The 24,588-nt window shown below is 47.3% G+C and overlaps 1 protein-coding gene across 1 annotated transcript in view; it reads left to right on the top strand.

The window, feature by feature from the left end:
* Positions 1-24,588, top strand: part of LOC142790022 (uncharacterized) — a 167,732-nt gene that overhangs the window by 17,534 nt on the left and 125,610 nt on the right. The window contains exons 3-4 of the mRNA XM_075885039.1: positions 957-1,148; positions 22,429-22,651. Of these exons, the coding sequence (XP_075741154.1) occupies positions 957-1,148; positions 22,429-22,651 (415 nt within the window). The remainder of the gene's footprint in view (positions 1-956; positions 1,149-22,428; positions 22,652-24,588) is intronic.

Here is a 24,588-nt window from a genome sequence, read left to right as displayed (position 1 = left end):
AGCAAACCAGCTGCGCAAGAACGCTACTCGCTTCAGTGACACCATCAGTGAAAAGCCCGCACGTTTCGGTGCAATTTCTACGGCGTACGACTCCAACAAGCTAAACCGGCGTATTTCAAATCTAGCGTTATGCTAGCGTCTCACTGCGCTGCCATTTTGCATAAAAAGAAAATCAAACAAAACATACCGGTAATGCGTTTTGATCACGTGATTGCTTTCAGCCAATAGCGGCGCCAAATTTTCCCCATACATCTCCTGGGATATGATACGGAAATTCGCTGCCCGACCCCCACTTAAGAAAAAGGGGGTTACCGCCTTCCTCGAAAAAGTTTGTGCCAACACTCCTGTCTCCGCATGGTCAAGCATTTCAATTTGCAAGTCTGAACTTGTCCTGTCTTTTCGACTGTTCTCGCTTCTCGGCGCTGTCTTAGAAATATGCCCAAGCTGCCTTGCTTTGATGATTCGATGATATCTTCCTAAAGAGCCTTGCCCAGCAGCCATGAAAAGTGTGCAAGCAAGGAGGCGGTCGAAATTCGTTGACATTCCGTAATACCAGAGCGCAAATTGCGTTTAGCTTATTAATATTGGCTACTGGACGCGGCAAAGTAGACCAGATTCTTTGGGCACTAGTTCAGATTTATCTCCCTGCTCGCTATACACAGTTTTTTTTATGACTACACGAGATCTAATCCCACAACATGCCTTTCGCAGGGGTAATTGCGCAACACCACGGGAATATATGTCATGCGCAGTTCTGTTCCCAGAAACTTATTCGATTATCCTTGCATTGTAATTATCTTGAGATTCAAGTCGAATTGTTATATCCCGTGGCAAAATGTTACTCGTATGTCTGTCGAAGACAGAAACCATACAGTGTGTTTCAAAAAGAATAAAATAGATCTGTACAAATATTACTTACATTTTAAATAGCATAATTCAGTCCCCGCACTTTCCAGCCTTTCAGCCAACCATCAGTCCGACAACACAGTCACATCTGCCGAGCCCAAGTCCTCCTATGACAGTGCCAACCATGCCAGCAACAATGACACCAACCATGCCAGCACCGACGGCAGCTCCTCCGATAACACCTACAACGATAATATCCACGGCAACGCCTCCTGTGGTTACCGCAAGCACTACTACCACGCGTAAGTCTTCCTGTTCATATGCCCTGAAAAGTTGATACCTCGCAATATGATCATTTATGAGGAGGATTATTTCGATGTGAATTCAATTCTGGCTCATATACCTGCATGTCACGCATGTGACGCGGAATTACGGAATTGAATGTGTTCATTTTTAAAGGGCCACTCACCAGGCTTTCCAAATACTAAAAACGAGCGCAATAATCTCTTCTGATATTTTTTGCTTTTATTGAGCACTTTTGTGACGGAGACAGCCATTCCCGTGACGTCAATAGTGTGTACGCTCCCGATTGGAACATGTACGCGAAATATCAAATGTGATTTGTCTCCTGCATGGCTTGGTCATGCAGCCGCTCATCCGTTCTTCCTTGTACCACATGAATATTGTGCATGATCAACAGGTCACAATTCATTCGGTGTATTTGCAACTGCGCCACTGGCAGTAACAGCATGTAGCCTGGTAGGCTGGCAGGCTCGAGCACTTAGTGCTCACAGTAGTCACGAGCTTTTAAGACATAAGGGGCGTGGAGGATGCATCCAGTGTGCGAAGGATAGCGAACGAGAGGCGAAACCACCCCCTAGTTTTTTCAAGAGGGGCCATTTAAAGAGCACCGCATTGTGACAGGCTATCAGATGTGCATGTTAACCGAGGTGATGGTTATATCTGATGCACCGTCTGTATGATGAGCTTACGTTGTGGTGAAGACGAAGAATGCAGTAGTCAAATCTGTAAACATTGAACCGCTTAATGGGTAAACCTGTGCTAAGCAAAACGAAGCACGCACTGCCAGTGTTTGCGTTGAGTAAGGCTGTCTGTGGGTGGGAAAGTGATGTGCCGGTGAAACGCGTGGTAGTGGATACTGCGCAATGTATTCAGCGTTATTGCTGGTGCTTGCGTAAGTTTCAGTATGGCTCAACCATTCGCGTTATGTGCACAGTCGGATAAAACTAGTCGTAACAAGATACACTACAATGTTTAAGTGCATTCAAGGAACAACTGACGTAACAGTGTACAAAGGAGTGAAACACTCCCATAATGAAAAGAAAACAAATGCGCGTGCCAGAATAGATATTTGTTGCCTCTGCGCTTCGGTACGCTTATTGCTCTGGGCTCTGCTATTTAATTTGCTTTCCTCGTTGGCCCTACGTTATGCTTGCATTGGTGTGAGTTTTTCAAGGGGCACTGAACCACTTTTCGGAGAAGTCGTCGAGTTATCTCAGTACAAGATTTTATAGCCTTACATACAAATCTGTTATCGCAAAACTTCTTTAAATTGTCACAAACGAGCAGAGCTGCATGGATTTGTCAAATGCTCGCTACGAAAATACGTTTACCCTTAAGCGCTCGCTCTCCTCTACTACCGATGAGCTCAAGGAAAGCGGCTGGCGAGAGGAACAAAAAAAAAAAAGGTTACGCCTGCGCACGTCCTTCCTTTCAGCACCGTCCTACCTGCAGTGCGTGCGATTGAATGTGATCGCTCTTCCTCGTTGTGAATACTCTGCGCCCCTGTGACTACTGTGTAATGTTAGCAGACAGTAGAGTGTGGCGCCGGTACGTGGCTGCACCTTGTGTCAGGAAACACAACTCATCCTAACGCCACTCTTGATTTATTGGTCAATAGCATGTTTTCTACTGTTAGCGACGAAACAGCTTACGCTGGCAACTCCCTAGAGAAGCGGCATGAAAAGGGGGTATGAAGAGCAGTGCATAAGAAAATGACTAGTTCGCGCTCCCTGTCACAACGACGGAAGACATACTTCATTCCACAGCTCAAAGACGCAAGCCCTCCGAGCCTTCCTCGAGTTCTTTGCGTGTGCCGCCGCCTGATAGACGAACGCTTTTGCTTCGCACTACTGACTGTGCTGACAAGACGTCCTCTTGCCATGCCTTTCACTTTTTCTTCTCTCTTCTCTTCTTCCTACTATCTTTATTTCCCCCCCCATTCCTATAGGCGCTGAGCCGTGCCCCCCCCCCCCGACGGGAGGCAGAAAATAACGTCCCTTTCATCTCTTCCTCTATCATTAACATCTGTATCTCTGTCTCGCTCGAACTCTCCTAGTAACGGACGACTGTAATGTAGCCACGCGTGATTTATTAGAGAGTAAAGAGATTTAAAAGTTTGCAGCTATAGCATGGCAACAGAAAGCACAAGAACAGGTTGATTTGCGGATCGTGGGAGATGGCTTTGCTCTGCAGTTACTGTAGCGAGGCTGATGATGATGAACAATTAGAGAGTTCAGAGGAACAGTAGACCCTGTGGAAGCGGCAGCAGAGCGCCAGACAAAATGAGACCAATAGCTGAGTGATTCCCTGCTTGTTTCAGTGGAGCGCGTTGCTTCAACCCCCGGTTGAAGGAAGTTAAGTTACTGTCAATGTAGCATAGGGTTAACTTGAAAAACTGTCATATGGTCGTCTGCTGCACACGCTGCACCGAGGAGATGAAATGAGCGGGCAAGCGGCCCGTTCAGGAAAAAAAAACACAGCGGACCCATAGGGTGAATGATGGACCGTTTGGGGCGAATCTCGTAAAGTAATCATGGTTACACCGTGAAAAATTCAGTTTCACCCAGCAGTTTAATCAAAGAGATAGTCTCTGTGAAATTTGATTCAAGCTTGCAAGAACCGGTTGTCTTTTCGACTTCATGATTACCGCCTTGTGGTCGGTGAAACGCAACTATAGGGGTTATTTCACAGGCGGGCTTTCAAAAGTTAGCACAGACAACGCCTATGCACATTCACCTGTCCATGGTGGGGTTCAGCCGATTAACCCGAGCCGAAGCGCCCTTGCGCATCCGGCACTCCTCGTAGTCCGTGGTCCGCCACGCAGCACAATCCGGCAAGCGCACTCCTACGGCGACAATCCGGAGAATGAGAGCTCACCGCCCTGCGCAACTCCAAGCAGATATCGCAGCCGCCAATTTGAAAAGATGGATGATTGCTATGAGTGTTCTCTCTAAAATGGGGCAAGAAAAAAAGATACATAAAAAGCACTTTTTTTTATGTTGACCTAATGGTATATATATATATATATATATATATATATATATATATATATATATATTCATTATTCATCTGTCCGCCTGTTTAGGCAGAGTGACCTCATTTTCTCAGTATTTCTGTCCTTTATCTCTACTTTTCTACCACCAATACCCTAATCGCTTCTCACTAGTATCTATCGAGAACGTGCTCAGCTTTTCATGGTTGTTCCTAAGACACAAAGTCTCATGTAGGCTTGTATGCACACGTACACCTGGGTGGATATCGGCGCAATCAATGAGATCATGTTACTTCGCTTCCTTAGCTCCCCTACAGCATGTACATTGTTCTTCATGTGTATTGAATCTCGCTTTATGACTACGCTTTCTACGACAACCCAACCTCACTTGGAACAGTAGAGCGCTTACACTTGAACTATCCTCAAACATCTCTCTCCTTATTTCGTTTTTGGTCTTTCGGTAGTTAGTGAGAACCGGCTTCTTCTTCACCGCTGTCATCCGGCTCGTTTTTATGGCTGTCATCCAATCAATTTTCTAGGCTTTTCTGACTTTTCGCCTAATGCTCCCTGCTGTCATATTGCTCACACTGCCAGCCATATATTTACTGGTGAGCCTTCTAGTTTCTTTTCTCCACTTTGTGTCCACGCTCTTCCTATACAAATACCTGAACACCTTCCCTGCCCGTCAACTTTCCTTCACTTTCCTAAGCCTCTCTTCAAATCTCATTTTGTTCTGAACTTCCCTCAATTTAGAGCCCGTCCATATCTCCCATCCATAGACCATCCATAGCCTCCATCATCATCTTCCCATGAGCGCCCAACGTGAGGCGTCACACAGTCCTTTGAGTTACATCCATTCCTGATTGCACCTCCGACTTCATGCGCACCACTTAGTTCCCAAATGTAAGCTCTGCACCCGTTACGCCTTTCCACAGACATCGAAGCACCTCGTACCCATTGCATCCCATACCGCTCTGTGCTTCATTATTGCAGAATACCTCTTTTCCTTTGGTGTCGATGGTTTTTCCTGTACTTACATATTACCCATACTCCGAGGTACTTGCACTCGCTTGCCCACGGTATTTATTGCTCTGTATTGAGACCGCCTAGGCTTTGTGATCATTGAATACCATCAATATACATTTAGTGGCACTATATTCTAGTCCTAGAGCCTCACCTTCCCTTCAGCATATACCTGCCAGCCGCTGTATATCACTTTAACTCTCCGCAAATAAGACAATATCGTCTCTAGAAAATACCTAAAACTTTCTGCTCAACCATCGTGAAAGCCTGATTGTGTGACAAATTATACACAATGTTGCTACCTTCTAGCGCATTTCCCATCCTGACCATGTACAGCATGAAAAACAGCGGACACAAAGCCATCCCTGTCTCAGCCCATTGCTAATGTCAACGTTGTCATCGCTACTTATTTCTTCCCTTTCTATGTAAACAGCATTTTCTCGGCATACGTTTCTTATAAGCTGCATACAGTCGTCACCTATGGCCACTCCATTGAATATATCTCACAAGATTTCCTGATTGACTTTGTTATACGCCCCAGTGATGTCCAGATAAGCCATCCAAGGGCCTGTTTTCTATTTTAGATTCTTCTATACGCTGATTAATAACAAACAGGCTATCGTGTAACCACCTGTAGATTCAGAATAAATTATCAAGTTCTCCTAAGTTATCTTCGTGCTCTGCCCACGTTTCTATTTTTAATTTTACTGCCTTCATCGCCAACGTGTATAGCACAGATGTAATCGTTAGCGGTCTATACGAGCGAATGTTAACCTTTTCTTCCTTGTTTTTATAAATTAGGTTAACTCTACCTTTCTGTCAAGTGTCTGGTATTTCCTTCTCTTGTAAGGAATTTTCTACAGATTTCAGCAATGATTTATTAGTGATATGTCCTAGTTTCTTACTGAGGCTGACAGGAACCCCATCAAAGCCCAGTGTAGTGTGCTTAAAACTTTTTTCTTCACCCTTCTTCTAAGTGAACCTCTCAATTACTACTCCTTCCTCGTGTGCACTTTTTTTTTCATAATTTACGCACTGGAGTAGCCCTCTGGGCGTCCTTATTAAAGGAATCGGTTGTTACCTTCCGGATGTAACCTAGTGCTTTGTACCCTTCCACAATTTATTTCCTCCTTTATCTACCACTAGCTGTTCCATTGTGACAGTCTTCCTACATGGCGCTTTCAAGTGGCTCCAAAATATCCTAGGCATGGCCTTCTTCTTTTCTCAAATCTCTGTCATCTAGCGTTGACTTTCTCTTGTAATTTTTGTCTCGACAAAATTCCGCACAGCTGTTTTTTTCCCTCTAAATATAAGTCCCGCATTTCGTTGACTTCATCCTGTGGTCGCTTGTCCTTTTATGCCTGTCTGCGCTTCCGTGATGTCTCAAGTCGCTTCTAGATCGCCTCCCACATGCTATTCCAAGAGTTTTTCGGCTTTTAAATGCGAAGAATTTCGTAGTGAACTTCGGCGACATTGAGTGTATCCATCCGTCCGTCCGTTCATCCGTTCATCCATCCATCCATCCATCCGCCCATCCACCCGTCCATCCGTCTGTTCGTTCATCTAGCCGCCTACGGGCTTTAGCTCTCCTGGCCGTCTCGATAATGGTATCTATTACCAAACTGGTATGGCATAACGTAACTGTATGACAAGCATAAGTGACAAGTCATAACAAGAAAATCATGACATCTATATCACGAATGTCTTGATTAGCATTTCATGATCTTGCTGCTCCTGCGATGGTTTCGTTCACATGACATCTTGCAAAACTGATATGGTATGACATGACTGTATGGCAAATATAAGTGACTGACCTTATCGTCGAAATCATGACATGATGTCATGACTACAAGCCACGCTCATGGTGCGCTCGTGGTCGTTTCGCTAGCTTCCCAATACCAAACGTGGTGTTACGTGACGTCAACTGAAGATACATTACTGGTGCAAACATGATAATCATGGCACGAATGTCATGTAAGAACTAGACAACCAACCACACTCATGATGCGCTCGCGGCCCCTTCGCTCGCATTACATATACCAAATTTGGCATTACGTGACATGAATGGACGACGAACGTAAATGTCACGTCCTAACATGACAATCATGACATGCATGTCATGTAAAGCATGACCACATGCTACGCTCATAGCGTTCACGGTCGTTTGGCTAGCTTCACGTGTAACAAATTTGGTATCGCATGACGTGAATAGACGGCGAAGGTAAATGGCACGTCGAAACATGAAGATCATGACGTGCGTGAGATGTAAAACATGACTACATGTTACGCTGATAGCGTACTCGCGGCCGTTTCGCTGGAATCCTATATGACGTTACTTAATACTAAACTTGGTATCACGGGACATGAATAAACGATGAAGGTAAATGACACCGCAAAACATGATAATGATGGCATGGAAATCATGTACGGGTTGCCCCGCCACGGTGTACTAGTGGCTAAGGTACTCGGCTGCTGACCCGCAGGTCATGGGTTCAAATCCCGGCTGCGGCGGCTGCATTTTCGAAGGAGGCGGAAATATAGGCCCGCGTGCTTAGATTTGGGAGCAAGCTAAAGAACCCCTGGAGGTCAAAATTTCCGGAGCCCTCCACTACGGCGTCTCTCATAATGATATGGTGGTTTTGGGACGTTTAACCCCACATATCAGTCAATCAATCAAATCGTGTAGAGCGTAATTTAAGTCGGCCTCGTAACGTTGTTCTGATTTTAACGCGACATATCAATTTTCCTCATTCGTGCTTCGCATATCATCGATTCCCACAGGACGTGAGATCTGCCAACATTTTTTTTCCTTCCCAACAAATAGTTTTCTCCTTCTTTTCCATCTCCCTCATTATTACATGTAACATTTCACTATACTCTCACTCTTTGCCTACTATTTTTCCTATTGCGTCCTCGACTCTTGCGGTTGTATTTTTTATTTGTGCGTTATTTAAATACCAGCTTCCAAACTTCAATTCTGCGTTGTTATTTTCAGTTTTATCTGTAACAGCTCACTAGATAGAACAGCTACAACACCAACGCTATCTAGCATACCTTAACGCAACCATCATATGGTACGCTGGATGGATGGATGGATGGATAGATGGATGGATGGATGGATGGATGGATGGATGGATGGATGGATGGATGGATGAATGGATGGATGGATGGATGGATGGATGGATGGATGGATGGACGAACGGACGGACGGACGGACGGACGGACGGACGGACGGACGGACGGACGGATATGGCTGTACTCTCTGGATTGGGCGGTGACTACCGCCACCAAGCCGCAATACCTAATGAACCAAAAACAAGATTTATTTTTTTTTCTTAAATAGTGAGGTTGAGGATACGTACTTTGCAGTGAAGGGTTTAATTTTCACTCGTGCCTTGACTTTAGCCACTAATCAGATAACCTCCTTCTAGTTAATTCTACCCGCCTAAAGTCTAGTTTGTCTTCCCTGTCTTTAAGCGCCAGTTCTTTGAAAACATCTGCGCCATCATCCTGAGCTATAGAGTGAGGCCCTTTAAAGAACATTATCAAGTGTTCGGCAGTTTTATCCTCCTCTCCACATGCACTGCATACCGTGTCTACCCCTTCGCATTTGGCCCGATATGTCTTAATTCGCAATACTCCCGTCCTGCCCTCAAACAGTAGAGAACTACCCTGAGTATTATCATAGATCCTTTCCTTGGCAATCTCCTGCTTACAAGTTTGACAGATCTTGAGTGCGGACTTCTTAATCATGCCAGTTCTCCACATATCGGTCTCAGCTTCCTTCACCTTCTCCTTAACCGATCATTCTTTTTTGTTTGGCTCCCTGCTGTTTTTTATGTATTTACCAGTCAACTTTCTGGTGCGCTTCCGCCATTTTGTATCGACATTCTTCATGTACAAGTAGCTGAATACCTTCCTAGCCCAACGCTCCTCCCCCATTTCTCTCAATCGCTTCTCAAATTTTATCTTGCTGCTAGCTTCCCTGCCCTCAAATGATGTCCATTCCATATCACCTTGTGCTCCCATGATTTGGTGTATTCCCAAGAGCTCATAAGGCAAGCCTACCGATTTCATGTTGCTTAAGTTCTAATCTTGCTTCAACTTCTGATCTCTTGCACAAGACTGCATTGCCGAACGTCAAACAAGAAACCATGACGCCTTTACATATTGTTACGCCTGAAGTAGGGGTACGGGGGTTTATTGAACGGAAGCTGGGATGGCGAGGCCGCACCGGATAAAACTGCCGAGAGATCTTCTTCTTCCCAAGTCCACACTTCTATTCCCTCTTATCAATCCGGCACATACACGTCGTAATATTTCCCCCTTCGCAGACGAAGCGCACCGCGCGTTTCATGCATCGTCCCGCAGTCTAAAAGCTTTGAGGCGAGCCACATGGGTAACCTCGGTCTTGGTTGATCGTCTCCCACTAGCTGTCAGTCGTGCTATTTTATAATCTACTGCACTGAGGCGCTCAAGGACAACGAATGGGCCAGTGTAGTGGGCGAGAAGTTTTGTGGACAAGCCACGCTTGCGGATAGGCTTCCACACCATTACAAGGTCTCCCGGTTCATATGTGACGTGGCGGTGCTTGCTGTCGTAGCGGAGCTTTGAGCGGTCTTGCGATGCTATAGTACGCAGGCGGGCAAGACGCCGAGTTTCTTCTGCAAGGCATAGTGTTTCAGCTAATGAAGGATCGTCATTGTCATAAAACGAAAAGATAGTGTCCAGGGTATAACGAGGGGGTCGAACGTAAAGAAGGAAGAAAGGGCTGTGGCCGGTGGTTTCGTGTTGGGCAGTGTTGAAGGCATACGTGATGAACGGTAAGACGTCGTCCCAGTTCTTGTGATTGGACGCCACGTACATTGAAAGCATATTCACCAGTGTCCGGTTCGTTCGTTCAGTAAGGCCATTCGTCTGTGGATGGTAAGGTGTCGAATGACGAAGTTCCGAGCCACACATACGGAGCAGTTCCTCAACAACGTCTGCCGTAAACTGACGGCCGCGGTCGCTTATTATGACGCGAGGAGGTCCGTGGCGCAGTATGATAGAGTGCAGGAGAAAGGAGGATACTTCGCCAGCAGTCGCAGATGGCAGGGCGGCCGTTTCGCAGTAGCGGGTCAGGTAATCGGCGCACACTACAATCCAACGGTTGCCTTTTGCCGAGCGTGGAAAAGGGCCCACGAGGTCAATGCCAACTTGCTCAAAGGGAGTGCTGGGAGGCGTCACAGGCTGTAGAAGTCCAGCCGGAGCAGTCGTGACTGATTTGTGCGTCTGGCATTGAGTGCAACTGGCCACGTACTGCTCAACTGACTGGCGCATGCGTGGCCAGTAAAATCGCTCCTGTGTACGAAGGAGTGTTCGCGTCATTCCCAGGTGACCCGAAGTTGCGTCGTCGTGCATGGCGCGCAGAATGGAGGAACGGAGTGTGTGCGGCACCACCAGCAAGAAGCGGGAACCCGTGGCCGAGAAGGTCCTCTTGTAAAGTAATCCTTCACGAACGCAAAAGCGTCCGGCCAAAGTGGACGCTCGTGCTTCAGCAAATAATGGCTCCAAGCTGACATCCTTCCGCTGTTCATTTTGAAAGGTGGTCTTGTCCGGGAATACTGGAGTCACTGACGCAATTAGGTGATCGAAATTGTCGGCATCGCAAAGTGTTGTAGTAAGCGGCATCCGCGAAAGGCAGTCAGCGTCAGCGTGCTTCCTGCCACTCTTGTATGACACCGTGAAGTCATACTCTTGCAAGCGGAGGGCCCAGCGTGCCAGGCGGCCAGATGGGTCTCGGAGGCTTACAAGCCAGCACAAGGAATGATGGTCTGTGACCACTTGGAAGGGACGACCGTACAGGTATGAACGGAATCGCTGTACAGCGAAGACGAGTGCCAAACATTCTTGCTCAGTCACTGTGTAATTCCGTTCTGGTTTACTTAAAGTTCTGCTGGCATACGCAATGACATGTTCCTTTCCACTGTGTCGTTGTACTAGAACTGCACCTATGCCAATGCCACTGGCGTCAGTATGAACTTCGGTCGGCGCCGAAGGGTCGAAGTGTCGGAGAATGGGCTGCGATGTGAGTAAGAACTTGAGTTGGTTGAAAGACGTCTCACAGTCATGTGTCCATTCAAAGCTAGTACCTTGACGTAGCAGACTGGTCAAGGGGAAGGCAACGTCGGCGAATGCGGGAATAAATCGGCGAAAGTACGAGCACAGGCCTAGGAAGCTGCGAAGCTCTTTCGTTGAGCGAGGTGGTTTGCACGCTTTCACAGCTGCTGTCTTGCTCGGGTCAGGCCTGATCCCATCTTTGTTCACAAGGTGCCCAAGTACTAAGGTTTGTCGCTCGCCGAAATGACACTTCTTCGAATTAAGAACAAGGCCAGCGTTTCTAATGCATTCCAGAACAATGTCCACGCGTTCGTTGTGCTCACGAAATGTGCGCCCAAAGATCACGATGTCATCTAGGTAGCACATACAGACGTTCCATTTTAGGCCACGCAGAATGGTATCCATGAACCTTTCGAATGTGGCAGGAGCATTACATAATCCAAACGGCATCACGTTAAATTCATAAAGTCCGTCTGGAGTTATGAAAGCAGTCTTTTCCTTGTCCGCTGGATGCATGGGAATCTGCCAGTAGCCTGAACGTAAATCGATAGACGAGAAGTATGACGCCGAATGGAGACAGTCCAAGGCGTCATCAATTCGTGGAAGAGGATAAACATCTTTCTTCGTGATGGAGTTCAAACGGCGATAGTCGACACAAAATCTCCAGGTACCGTCTTTCTTTTTCACAAGGATCACAGGAGCTGCCCAAGGGCTCGATGATTCTTGAATGATGCCCTTTTGGAGCATTTCACGCACTTGATTGTCTATTATCTTGCGCTCGGACGGCGATACTCGGTACGGTTTTTGTCGGATTGGCTGTGCTGTTTGTGTATTTATCCTATGGCGTATACGAAATGGAGGAATGGAAGGCGTATGGTCACTCTGGGAGAAATCAAAAACTTGCAAGTACTTTAACAAAACGTCCACAAGCATTCTGCGCTTGTCGGCAGTCAGCGCCTTATCAACCATAGGTAAAACTTTCGAACTGTCTGAGCAGGCGGTCACTTGTTCATCCCGTCGAACGTCACTGAGGACAGCTACTGTTGTTGGCGAGTATTCTTTAAACGACGCTAGCTTAAGTCCTCCTGGTAGCAGCACCGGTTCGTTTGAATAATTCGTTGTCCAAAGGTCTGAACGACCTTCACTCACTGAAACTATGCTGTGGGGTACCAACGTGTTCTTCTTTATACAACTTAGATGGAAAGGCTCCACTAGCGCATCGAAACTGGTCTTATTGTCGTTAATATGCGAAGAAGCTACTGGAACGCGCACAGCACAGAAGGCCGGGATAACGGTATCTTCATAGACTCGGAGCGCACCGCTTTCCGTACCCGAATTCTCGATAAGTCCATGAGGAACAGCGTCACTTATGATAACTTCGCCATTTCGACAGTCTACAGTGGCTCCGCACATTCGCAAGAAATCTATGCCTAGAATGATGTCATGAGTGCTCCGCGGAAGAACCGTGAATTCTGTCACAAACACTTGATCACTCAGTAACACTGCCGCGGTACAAACACCAATCGGACACAACGAGTTGCCGCCCACGCCACAGAACGTTATCGCTTTCTCCAACAAAAAGGTCACCTTTCTTCCCAAACGAGCTTTGAACGCAGCACTCATGATCGACACGGCGGCTCCAGTGTCCACCAAAGCCATCGTATGTACACCATCAACAAAAACTTGCACTTTGTTTTTAAACATAAGCACCGGTGGAGGTATCTCTTCTTGCAGCGAATCACCAGCGACCTCACCCCCAGCGGCCGCGCTGCCTAGTTTTCCGGAGGCGGCGAAGGGTAGCGGCGCCTAGGAGACGGCGACCGATTGGAGCGAGGGGCTGGCGGGGGTGTCAGACTGCGGTCAGAGGCTGGAGAACGGTTTCGCAGCGGCCTTGGTGTCTCGTAAGATGCGCTTCCAGGGAACGTTGGTGCTTGTGCAAAGTCGGACAGGTGGGATCTCGGTGGCCAGTCGTACCTCGGCGGCTGCCGGTAGTTACAGTACCTGGCAATGTGGCCTTCGACGCCACAGTTGTAGCAGGTGGGTAGGGGTCGCTCGCCGAACCACTGCTGAGAGCGCTGGGCTGTGTAGGGTCGCCTAACCGAACGGGGTGGAGCAGATTGCTGAACGGGAGCTGCGCGCCTCTGTGGGGCGGGGCCGGGACGAAGACGTTGGTCATACCGCTGGTCAGACGCGAATGAGTCTCGGCGTGGCCACGAAGCCCTAGCTTCGCGAACGTCTGTCACACATACTGATGGTGGCAGGGGAGCGAACGGGGCCGGGTAGTAGGATGAACAGGTAGGCGTATGGCGGATGGTGTCGTGGAACAGTGTGTCTTGTCGCTGTAGTTCTTCCCGCACTATTGTCCGGATAGTAGCGGCAAGGTCGGCGGGCGGGCTCACGTCGACGCTGGCGACCGTTGTTACATTTGCCAGCCTACCAAATTTCGGGGCAATACGACGGGTCTTTAGCTTCTCAAAAGTACGGCAGTGACGTTGGACGGCGGAGACGGAAGTGAGGTCTTCCCTGCCTATCAAAAAGTTGTAGACGTCCTCTGCTATACCCTTCAGAAGGTGGCCGACCATGTCCTCTTCAGTCATGTACGGGTCTATGATCTTGCAGAGCATCAGGACCTCCTCTATGTAGGTGGTACACGTTTCTCCAGGAGTCTGAGCTCTTTGAGCCAACGTGCGCTCCGCGCTCTTCTTTTTTGAATCAGAGTCGCCGAAGCATTTCTTGAGCTCTTCAGTGAAACGATCCCACGTTGTTAAGGAATCTTCGTGGTTTTCGTACCACATCAGAGCTGTTTCCGTGAGAAACAGCGCGACATTTCCCAGTTGGTCGGTGGCATCCCAGCAGTTGTACCGGCTCACCCTTTTGTACTGTGTCAGCCACGCATCCACATCTTCTCCTGCTCTTCCCGCGAACGGGCGGGGTTCCATATAGTGATATCGAGGTGCAGCTGGCACTGACCTTTGTGTGGTTGAGAAGGCGTGACCTTCGCTCTCGGCCATGGCAGTTGGTGTCGGTGGCAGACCGGCAATACGACGGCTCCGGCGAAGTTCGAACAGCTGTGGCTCCGTGGTTCGTCGACGTATACTGTACCCAGCACCTTCCACCACTCTGTTACGCCTGAAGTAGGGGTACGGGGGTTTATTGAACGGAAGCTGGGATGGCGAGGCCGCACCGGATAAAACTGCCGAGAGATCTTCTTCTTCCCAAGTCCACACTTCTATTCCCTCTTATCAATCCGGCACATACACGTCGTAATAATATTCTTCTCACAACATCATACCTATTGTACTTCCACAGTGCCCTCTTTTTCATCACCGCTGCATTCCTGTTACCTTTAGTCGTCACGTATATTTTGTGCTCCCTTAGATACTCGGCCCTATTGCTTATCCATACGTCCAGATATCTGTATTTATCTGTTATATCTAGCCTGATCTCCTGTATTCTAAGCCCACTACATTCATTATCACTAAAAATCATGACTGCTGATTTTTACTTACTGAATCTCAAATCAAAGCAATATTCCTCATTACCGCAGATGTCCATGAATCTCTGAAAATCTTCCTTGTTGCCAGCCATTAGCACTATATCAACTGCGTACATCAATGCTTGTAGTTCCTGTTCAATGAGTTTTCCTTGTTTCTCGTTTGACGAAAGAGAGGTTGAGGCCCAGTCCGCTCCTGTCTAGTTTGGCCTCTATTCCTTGTAGGTACATCATGAATAACAAGGCTGATAGAGGACACCTCTGCCTAAGCCCCCGTTTTACCTCTGCAGGTTTGGATACCTGTTTTCCCACATTATAACTGCCTTGTTACCTTTATAGACATCCTTTAGAAGATTAGTGACTCCATCTTCCACACCTAGTATGTCCAGTATTCCCCACAAGTCGTCTTGAACCACGCTATCGTACGCTCCCTTGATATCCAAAAATGCTAGCCACAGGGGCCTATGTTCCTTTCCTACTATTTCGATGCACTGCGTCAGTGAGTCTATTTTGATGCACGCATGTCTAAGGGCCAGCGCCTTCTCGTAAACGAGACGGGAAATGAAAATGACAACACAGAATGCGCATAGTACCATCTGGTATATCGTCACCCAGCTGCAGTTTCTACGCATCTCTGTGGGACACTGCCATCTATTGTACGGTAAGGGACTCCTACGGAGTACACCAGATGGATCGACCACCGACCACCGACCGGGTATCACTATAAGAAGCGTTGCTCATAAAAAGCGCGGGCGCTGTTGCCTCTCCACTCATTTGTTCTGCCCTCTGGTCCACAGAGCCGTTTCGCTATTAGCCCCGAGAACGAACGCTGGCGACGCTGTGGTCGCGCTGATGCGACTTGGCGGCGAGGACTGCTGCTCCGGTGCCGCTTGTCGCATATCGTGGCGCAATGAGGGGGAAAGGTTTTACAACGAGTGAAAGTTTTGGAAGCTGTAAAAAGTTTTCTTTACTTACCTCTCAGTAGGCAAACTCCTGTGTGAGTGGAATATTTACTCTGAAAATGATGTTCCAGGACAAGACAATGGCTGTTTAGATTGCGTACACCAACAAATGGGTGCTAAAAATATGCTAAATGATGCTAACGGGAGTACAAATAGGCACAGACTCATAGATTGGAACACATGTGTTCAGAAGTATCACAGATAAAACTAAGGCGATCTCAATTTACGAAGTACATTGCGTTTTACCGATGTACGTGGATTACGCAATGTACGTGGATTACATTGCGTTTTACCGATGCCGGCGTAACTTGCACGGTAAAACGCAATGTACTTCGTAAATTGAGATCGTCTTTTTACCTTATATATCATATCAATAAAATAAAAAGACGATCTCAATTTGCGAAGTACATTGCGTTTTACCGTGCAAGTTACGCCGGCATCTCCAATTATCATAAATGATTTTAATAATTGCGGTTCCTCCAACAGAAAATTTACACGAATATGACTGCCATAAACACTAACTAAAGATATTCGTGAAATAAACGAATACTGAAAACACAAAGATTTTACAAATGTGGAGATATGTATGTTATCGGGATCATGTGTATAGGTTTCTTCGCAACAGTCGCCTGGGATTATGTTGTCTTGTACCCCGATTTTCATGAAATGATGGGGTGCTCTACCGATGCGTCACAAACAGTAATGGTGAGTTCCCGTGGGAGCACCGCTTATAGCAAATGCCAACAACACAGACGTAAAAAAGTCGAAATGAAATCGTTCTATGGCGCACTCGGCGACGGGGCCTAAACAAAGGCGTATCCAAAGGTGGCAAAACTGATCCCGTGACCCATCTTCCTGATATTTTTTTCCATCATGGCACACAAATCGAAAGATGACAATTTCAAAAAGGTGTCCCTTGTCCCCCAAAAAAGCTTTGTCTACGCCCGCCTCTGGGCCCAAGTAATAAACATCCTTCGCCTCTATGATGTAATGACTGGTCTACACGTCATTTCCACCAACAGATAATCAGCTGCAAGCAAATTTCACTTATGAGGTGGAATCGGTAGTTGAGAGCACGACCACACCATGGCTACGATTCTGTACGAAGGCAAAATCTGAAAGCAACAAGAATTTTCCATCATAAGCTCAACTACACTTAACCTCAATACTTTCGGTTTATTGAAGCCGCAAAATTATGGCGAGATAAACAAGCTATAGAACGTGTCGAGGGAGAAAGCGCACGAGAAAAACAGACACAACAGCGGCAGTCGTATTCTAGGGTGAGCGCATTTCGAGATTATTTTTCGAAACTCGATACTCCACGCAAACGCTGGTCTTGGCGCGCCTGTGAAAGCGCTTTCCGGTAATACGTGGATTACTCTGATACAATTAACCAAGAAAGAGAAACCCTCATAACTCCTAAAAGAAGGAAGTACCTTTGAACAACACAACCTAATTAGGCAAGTATAGGGTGTCTTCCGTCTGAAAATGACATAATTATTCGCCAATGATTTTCTTGTATTCAAGCAGAAACCCGTTCTTGCTTTTCACGCCCGTCGGAATGCGGCTTCCGTACGTGGCCAGAAATGGAATCCTTTATCAGGGTTAGCAGCGCCACACATACATTTTCACCCCTTTGACGTTGCCTATTTGGTCGTAGGCAATGTGAAAAAGGTGAGAAGGTATGTGTCGCACTGCTAACCCTAAATCGATCAGAAGATACTTCTGCGTGATTCTGCGGAACCAAACTAAATTTTTTTTTGTTATACCTGGAACATAGTCAATTTTGTTTTGTTAATTCATGTGCAGCTTGAAACAATCAAAAAGCGAAAACAAGCTGCGGAACAGCGCTAGAAGCAAACGTATCATTATGTATGCGTTCCGCGGCTGACATCGACGAGTCTGTGCCATGACGTCACCCAGGCTCCCCCAAAGTGGTGCCACTCCAGCTTTTCGGGGCTAATGTCTCTTTATTTTTATTTGTTCAGGTTGCGGCAGCAAACGCTCTTGAGGCTCGTTCACAAGGAAAAATAAGGGGGGGGGGGGGTAAGGCCACGGCGGTAAGCGAGGTAAACTTCCTCTTCAGGAAGTGAAAGCGGATGGAAAACGAAACCGGAGGTCGTATAGCTACAGGACAGATTTTATGGTCGCCCGCCGAAGCTTGACGCTTTGCCGCAGCCACTCAGAGTGCCACAAGCCGGTGGCGTTAGGGCATATTCGGGGCGCAGCAGTGCGGCACTGATTGATTGATATGGGGAGTTTAACGTCCCAAAACCACCCTGCGATTATGAGCGACGCTGTAGTGAAGGGATTCGGAAATTTTGACCACCTGGGTTTCTTTCACTTGCACCCAAATCTGAGCACACGGGCCTATAACATTTCCGCCTCCATCGGAAATGCAGCCACCGCAACCGAGATTTGATCCCGCGACCTGCGGGTCGTCCGCAGCTGAGTACCTTAGCCACTAGACCACTGCGGCGGGGCAGTGCCGCATAATAGCCGCGTGGCGAGCCAAAAGAGGCTTTAGGTCTGAATGGGTGCGTGCACTCGCTGCCCTGCCACTTCGAAAAGCCCCTATTCGCCCCTTTCACGTTACTCAGTACCACAGCCGCTATGGAGAATAACGTGGCCTTCGTAGACGCAGCGCAGTACGCTATATGGACCACTTTTTCTCAGTGGTTAGAACATTCAAAGGCGAATACTTGTCGTCTATGACTTCACAGAATTCAAACGCTGATTACGCCGAGCAGGTCGCTGTGGCAGTAGCTCTCACTGATACCGATCGCACCGCCATTTACACGGATTCGCGCGCAGCCGCACGGGCCTTCATGACGGGCTCAGTTTGTCGGGAAGCCACGCGCGTTCTCTCTATTGCCAATTGGTCAGACAAAAAGCACATAATCTGGTTCCCGGCACACGTTGGCCGACACGTACAGAGATCCATCCTTAATGGCTACGAGTTAGCTCACTCCCAGGCGCGAGGGCTCACAATCCACGCCAGAGAGAACCTTTCAAAGGTTGAGGACGTCACTTGTTTCTTAAGACACCCATTTCTATCTTTTAATGACATTTACCAACACTACCAGTTGGAGCGGCGGAAATACCCACTCCCACACCCACACTTAACAAAACCTCAGTCCATAACTGTACGACGCTTAAAGACGGAGGCGTATGCATCACCTCTAATTTGCTCTACATACATAGATGGCATAGATTTGGGGTGCCCGCGCTGTCGTCATCCCAAATGTACTCTCCAACACATGCTGTGGCAATACCCTGCGTTGCGCGAGAGCAACGAGTCTCCCTCGACGGAGGCGGACTGGGCCTGTCTCCTCACAAGCCACTACAAAGGGGACCAGCGTAGGGCCATCCAGAGGACCCGCGACATAGCCGTGGAGATTAACCTTCCCGTTCCATCGTGGTATAGTGGCCCACCGGTATCGCCCTCTAAAAAAGATTGAGCACCGCCTCCAGATAATAATACAGTTCTTTGCCTGCCTGCCTAGCATGCCTGCCTGCCTGCCTGCCTCCTTTCGCGCCGCCTTTGGTTTGAATAGCATTTAGCAACGCTCGGCGCAGAATACGCCGCAGTAAATCAGAAGCTTCGTGATTTCCTCAGTTCATTTTGTTAAGATTACACTCAAGAAGCGAACGGTCGAGCTCATTTGGGAGCTTACGCGAGCACCAGCGCAAAGACTCATTCACACCGAAGACGGCGTGGAAAAGCGGGCAAGCGGGCTTGCTGAAGTGGCGAGGCAGCGAGTGTGTGCTGCTCTTTAGACTTCACGCATCCTTTGGCTGGTTGCGCGACAGGGGAGACGGGCATCTCGCACTTTTGCACGTGGGTCGCTATCACATGGCAATACTTCTTCTGAAGATACACAAACTCTCCTACAGCGCAAACGCCACGCTTCGGGGCAGGGCGTTGCGCTTTGCTGCTGCACAGCGGCGAGCTATGGTGGGTGACCAAAAAATTGGTCCGGTACCGCTTTTCACTGAGTCACTTTGCCGCTTTGCGTCCCACCCCCCTCCGCCAGCCGCCTTCCGTATGAACTAGTCTTGTGCCTCCAGCATTCAACGCCGCGCGTGTAAATGCAGATGCAATACCCCGCATGCTGATTATTAGACGACCGATCACAGTTATTCCCGTTATCTACTTCTCGGCATAGATTCGTTTTAATAAATCGTTCTGTATTTTCAAGCCTTGCTGTAAGCTCCTTGGCTGCCAAACAATGTGACAGTATGTGACTGACCTGTGCATAGCAGCGTCTTCTTTCCGCAGAGTGTTATTTTTACCCTGCCCAAATAGTAGTTAATTTTCTTCAAGTCCTCGTAATCAGCGTGGGCATACACAAGTTCGCCTTTAGTGACGCCAGTTGTTTTGCCCTATCAAGTGAGGAAATCCAAAATCTTGATGGGAGCCGACAGATAGAAAGAACGTAGCGGGGTAATCATAAGATGAACAAGTGAAGTGCCTCGAACTGGCTGGCCGACGTTTCGATAAGAAAAGATAGGTCCTCCTATCGAAACGTCGGCCAGCCAGTCTGAGGCACTTCACCTGTTCATCTTATGATTATCCCACTATCAAGTGAAGAGGCACTAGTGCACTACTAGTGGCGAACATTGCTTTCTAATTAGAGAATATCTTACGAGGTGTGCGGTAATATTGAGTGTTGAACGTAGGATTGTTTACCGTAGTATAGCCCATTAAAACGCCTCGGTGTTAATTTACTTTTATGGTTCTTATCTCCGTAATCAGCGACCTGCCTACTCTTGATTGATTGATTGATTTGTGGGGTTTAACGTCCCAAAACCACCATATGATTATGAGAGACGCCGTAGTGGAGGGCTCCGGAAATTTCGACCACCTGGGGTTCTTTAACGTGCGCCCAAATCAGAGCACACGGGCCTACAACATTCCCGCCTCCATCGGAAATGCAGCCACCGCAGCCGGGAATCGAACCCGTGACCTGCGGGTCAGCAGCCGAGTACCTTAGCCACTAGACCACCGCGGCGGGGCATACCTGCCTACTCTCGGTCAAGAAGTCATGGGTAGTGTCACGTAATTTCCCACGACGTTTTGAGCTTAGTAGCATCACACCGAAGGTCACGCCATGCTAACCACGTATAGTGTGTTTTCGCGTAGAACTTTTTAGGGGCGAAGCTCCTTATGGCGTGGCTTGGGCGTCCCTCGTAGAACGTAACCACCTGTGGCACATACCCAAATTAGGTATAACATTTGACCTCCAAGGTGGTGCCGGTGAGAGATTTCTTCTGTGCGTTGTTTAACAATAAAAAAATAGTGTTCAATGTACATGCCAATGGCTGCTAATTGGGAATGAGAGACAGGAGCATTCGGCTTTGAGTCAACGCGCACGCTGCGATCCCCATTAGCAGCCATTGGCATGTACATTGAGCACTATCGGACAAGAAAGGGTTGCTACATTATACTCGCTGGGTGTAACCTCCTTAGTTTTAGAAAGGTTTAGCGAGCGTTGAGCCGCAGGGCCATGAATACAATGAACTAGTATATACCATGAATGAATTCGAGGTGGTTAAAGGGGGGAAGCAGATACGAAGCGCAAGCCGTAAGAAATTAAAAGCTGAATCCTCCTGTCTCTAATTTCACATTAGCAGCCACTGGCATGTACATTGAGCACTATCTGACAGGAAAAGGTTGCTACGTTATACTCACTGGGCGTAACCTCCTTGGTTTTAGAAAGGTTTTGCGAGCATTAGGCTGCAGTGCCATGAATACAGTGAACTAGTTTATACCATGAACTCAAGGTGGTTGAAGGTGGGAAGTAGACCCGAAGCGCAAGGCGTAAGAAAGTGTGCGTGTGCCACCCTTCGTTTAGTCCATAGAATGTCCACTGAACGGCGGTGCTTCTATATGGGGAATATATGATAAAAAGATGTGAGATGGTGAGACTTGGAGTGTTGAATAGATGGACGAACGGACACACAGACAGATGCATGGATGGACGCATGAACAGACGCAGGGGCGGATGCATGAATGAACGCAGGGACGGGTGCACCAACAGACGCATGGACGGTCACACAGACGGACGCATGGACGGACTCATGCTTCGCCCCACTCTCCATAATTCACTCCGTGGATATGCTGCTATTTTTTCATTTGTCACAAAGGGTGAGACGCGATTCATAAATAATTGCCAACAGGGGCCTTTCACTGCCCGAGGAGCATCATGTGTAGCAACGTACGTCGGACGCTCCGTTGCACGTGTGTAACTCGATTGTTAGCACATGTGAAATATGCAGCGTCTTCGCGCCCTGATGCAGCCTATGCTTTAAAAAGGCTTACACCACTGTTATTCCGCTTGAACTCTTGGAGCGAGGCCTCATATTCACAATGACAATGCACAGACTGCCATGCATGTCGCCCGCCGTAGACGTTCGACGTAGCTTGTCGTAGAGTCTATTGCATACGACAATGTTAATTAATGGATGTATACCGAATATGCCCTTCTTGATTAGTCTAGGTCTTTTTCACTTTCCTCACTAAATAAAACTATCATCATCATCAACATTAATGCGAACTTCACTGGAGAACTTTAGAATGAGAATTATCTCTCAGTATCGGCCCTGTAAGGTCTGTTGGCTTCCGTATTTTGCGGTCTTCAATCTACGTGTGGTGCTCTTGTCAGCCTTGTGGTGACTTAAGCGATAGGCTCTTCATTTTGCAGAGGTACCGCTGCAACCGGGATCACTGCTGTGCACTATTGGTCAAGGTTTTGACAGCAAGACATACGTATTTCCACCCGATGGCTTATGCACTATAATTACATTTGAGTCGTTGTACCGCTATGATGCATCATTGGCACCACCCTACCCCGAAGACTTTGTGTATTTCTTAGAAACGGCAACGAAGGCACATCAGTCTGAATTTGGCATCGCCTTCCACCAAAGGTGAGTGCTTCTTATTGGGCATTACATCTGCTCTCAGAGTATGTACTAAATTTGGTGGAATCTGGGAACTGTGCATTTCTAGTTGTCGAGTTTCACATGGCCTTGAGTTAATAATACAAACGTACTTCTCGAAAATCTGTTCGTAACAGATAACATATCGACAAGCTTTCATAAGGGCTAATTACTCATGATGTGCTAAGTGAATCGACTTCACAAAGGAATTCGAGGTGATGGGTACAAGAGGCTATGCAGTTTCTCCATTGTTATGCCCGTGAACCACGGGTGTTTGGAAGGCCATTGAGCCGATGGTCTACTCATTTCATTGTCAAGCACGAGCTGCTACACGGGTGATTTCGAAGGCAATTGAGTGAATAGTCTGTCGAGTCAGTGAAGCATCCCACAATTCCACATAAACTGGATGGCCATTGAGGGATGCAGTGAAAATGGCGCGAACATGTCCTCTTCTTCACAGTGTACTTGGTGTACTCGCAATTACGAGTAGAAACACCATTAGAAAAAAGTAATCTAGCCAATAGACTTTAAAAGCAGTATATCTGGATGTTGTGAATTATTTAATAAGATATTCTTGTCAGTTGAAATGTGCGAAGTGCACATACCCTCGGCAGCAGCCACAAGTTCGTCATCAGCGTGCTGTCTCACTGCTTATCGGTCGCCCAGTTTCTCTGCTCAGTACCATAAATCTTAATATTCCTTGATAACTAGTAGAAAACAAAATATTAAAATATTCAGCCAACATCAGCAGACACAATTGAGTGTTTAAGTGAACCTAAATGTGTTGACATGAAGTAACATGAACTATAAATATAGATCCGCAGCACCACCCAGTTTCCTGCGATAAACGGCTGAGCCACTCAAGGGCCATTCAAAACCACCGTGTAGCAGCGTGCCTACTTCAGCGAGTCGATAGAGTTGTGGCGACAGGGTAAAGCCTTACGAACGGGTTCGTGTGACACAGGTAATGCTGAAGCTGAAATACGTATGTTACTTTAAAATTAAAAAAAAACAAAGGATACAATTAGAAAGCTCTGGTCTCGCGAAACAACGCACAAGTGTTGTTTTCGTACACTAAGAAGCATGTGGACACTTTTCGACTATCGCCAAATTGTCAGCTTTCGCTAGATTTAAAAACGTCTTTTGCACATTTCGCGCATCTCAGTGTAATATTAGCTCGCCACTGGTTAAGAAGACTGATAAAATGTTTACTTATCGTTATGCAGAACTTGCTCCTATTTTACGAAATTTCAAGAGAGAGAGTGAATTTATTTTACGATATTTCAAAGCATGGCATATGGGTGATGAGGGTGGGCTTGTTGAGGAAAAATAAGAGCGCTAGGAACATTTTTGTCGTTGCAGTAATTTTTGACTGGATAGGCTTGGCGCGAAATTCCAGAAATTGATTTTGCTGCGAGCCGGAGTGAATCCAGCCATTCACTTCATGGGAGGGGGGGGGGGGGCGATCGCTTCAAGTAAAACCAGTTAGGGTAAGGAGTGGTCCTACTTCTTTTAGTAGTTACTTATTTCACAAGGACCTCATCACAGCCCAAATACTGCGCATTTGTGCTCACAGTTTTCCCGCTGATTTCACCAAATTAGCGGTAACATATCGACGAAGAACACTGAAGGAAGAGGGTGGGGTGCTTCAGGTGAGCGGGCAATCTTTAGGAGGCCCGTGCTTTTTTAGGTACTATCGGTGCCAAGACTTTCGGCCTCACGGCGTATGCCTATATAAATACGGGAAGTAATTCAGCTTGAGTATCTTCTTAAACTCCTGACGATTCATCTGGCGTCGCAGTACGGTCGTCTATAGTAGACCATGATGTGTCTTACAAGCCCAAAGAGAAGTGGGAAGTATATTTTCTAATAACCGTATGAGCTTCGAAAGATGGTGACAACTTTTAAAATTTGAAGCTTCCTGG

This window comes from Rhipicephalus microplus, chromosome 2 (assembly GCF_043290135.1).
Source record: "Rhipicephalus microplus isolate Deutch F79 chromosome 2, USDA_Rmic, whole genome shotgun sequence".
NCBI lineage: Eukaryota > Metazoa > Arthropoda > Arachnida > Ixodida > Ixodidae > Rhipicephalus > Rhipicephalus microplus.
This window is presented reverse-complemented; position numbering and strand designations above follow the sequence as displayed.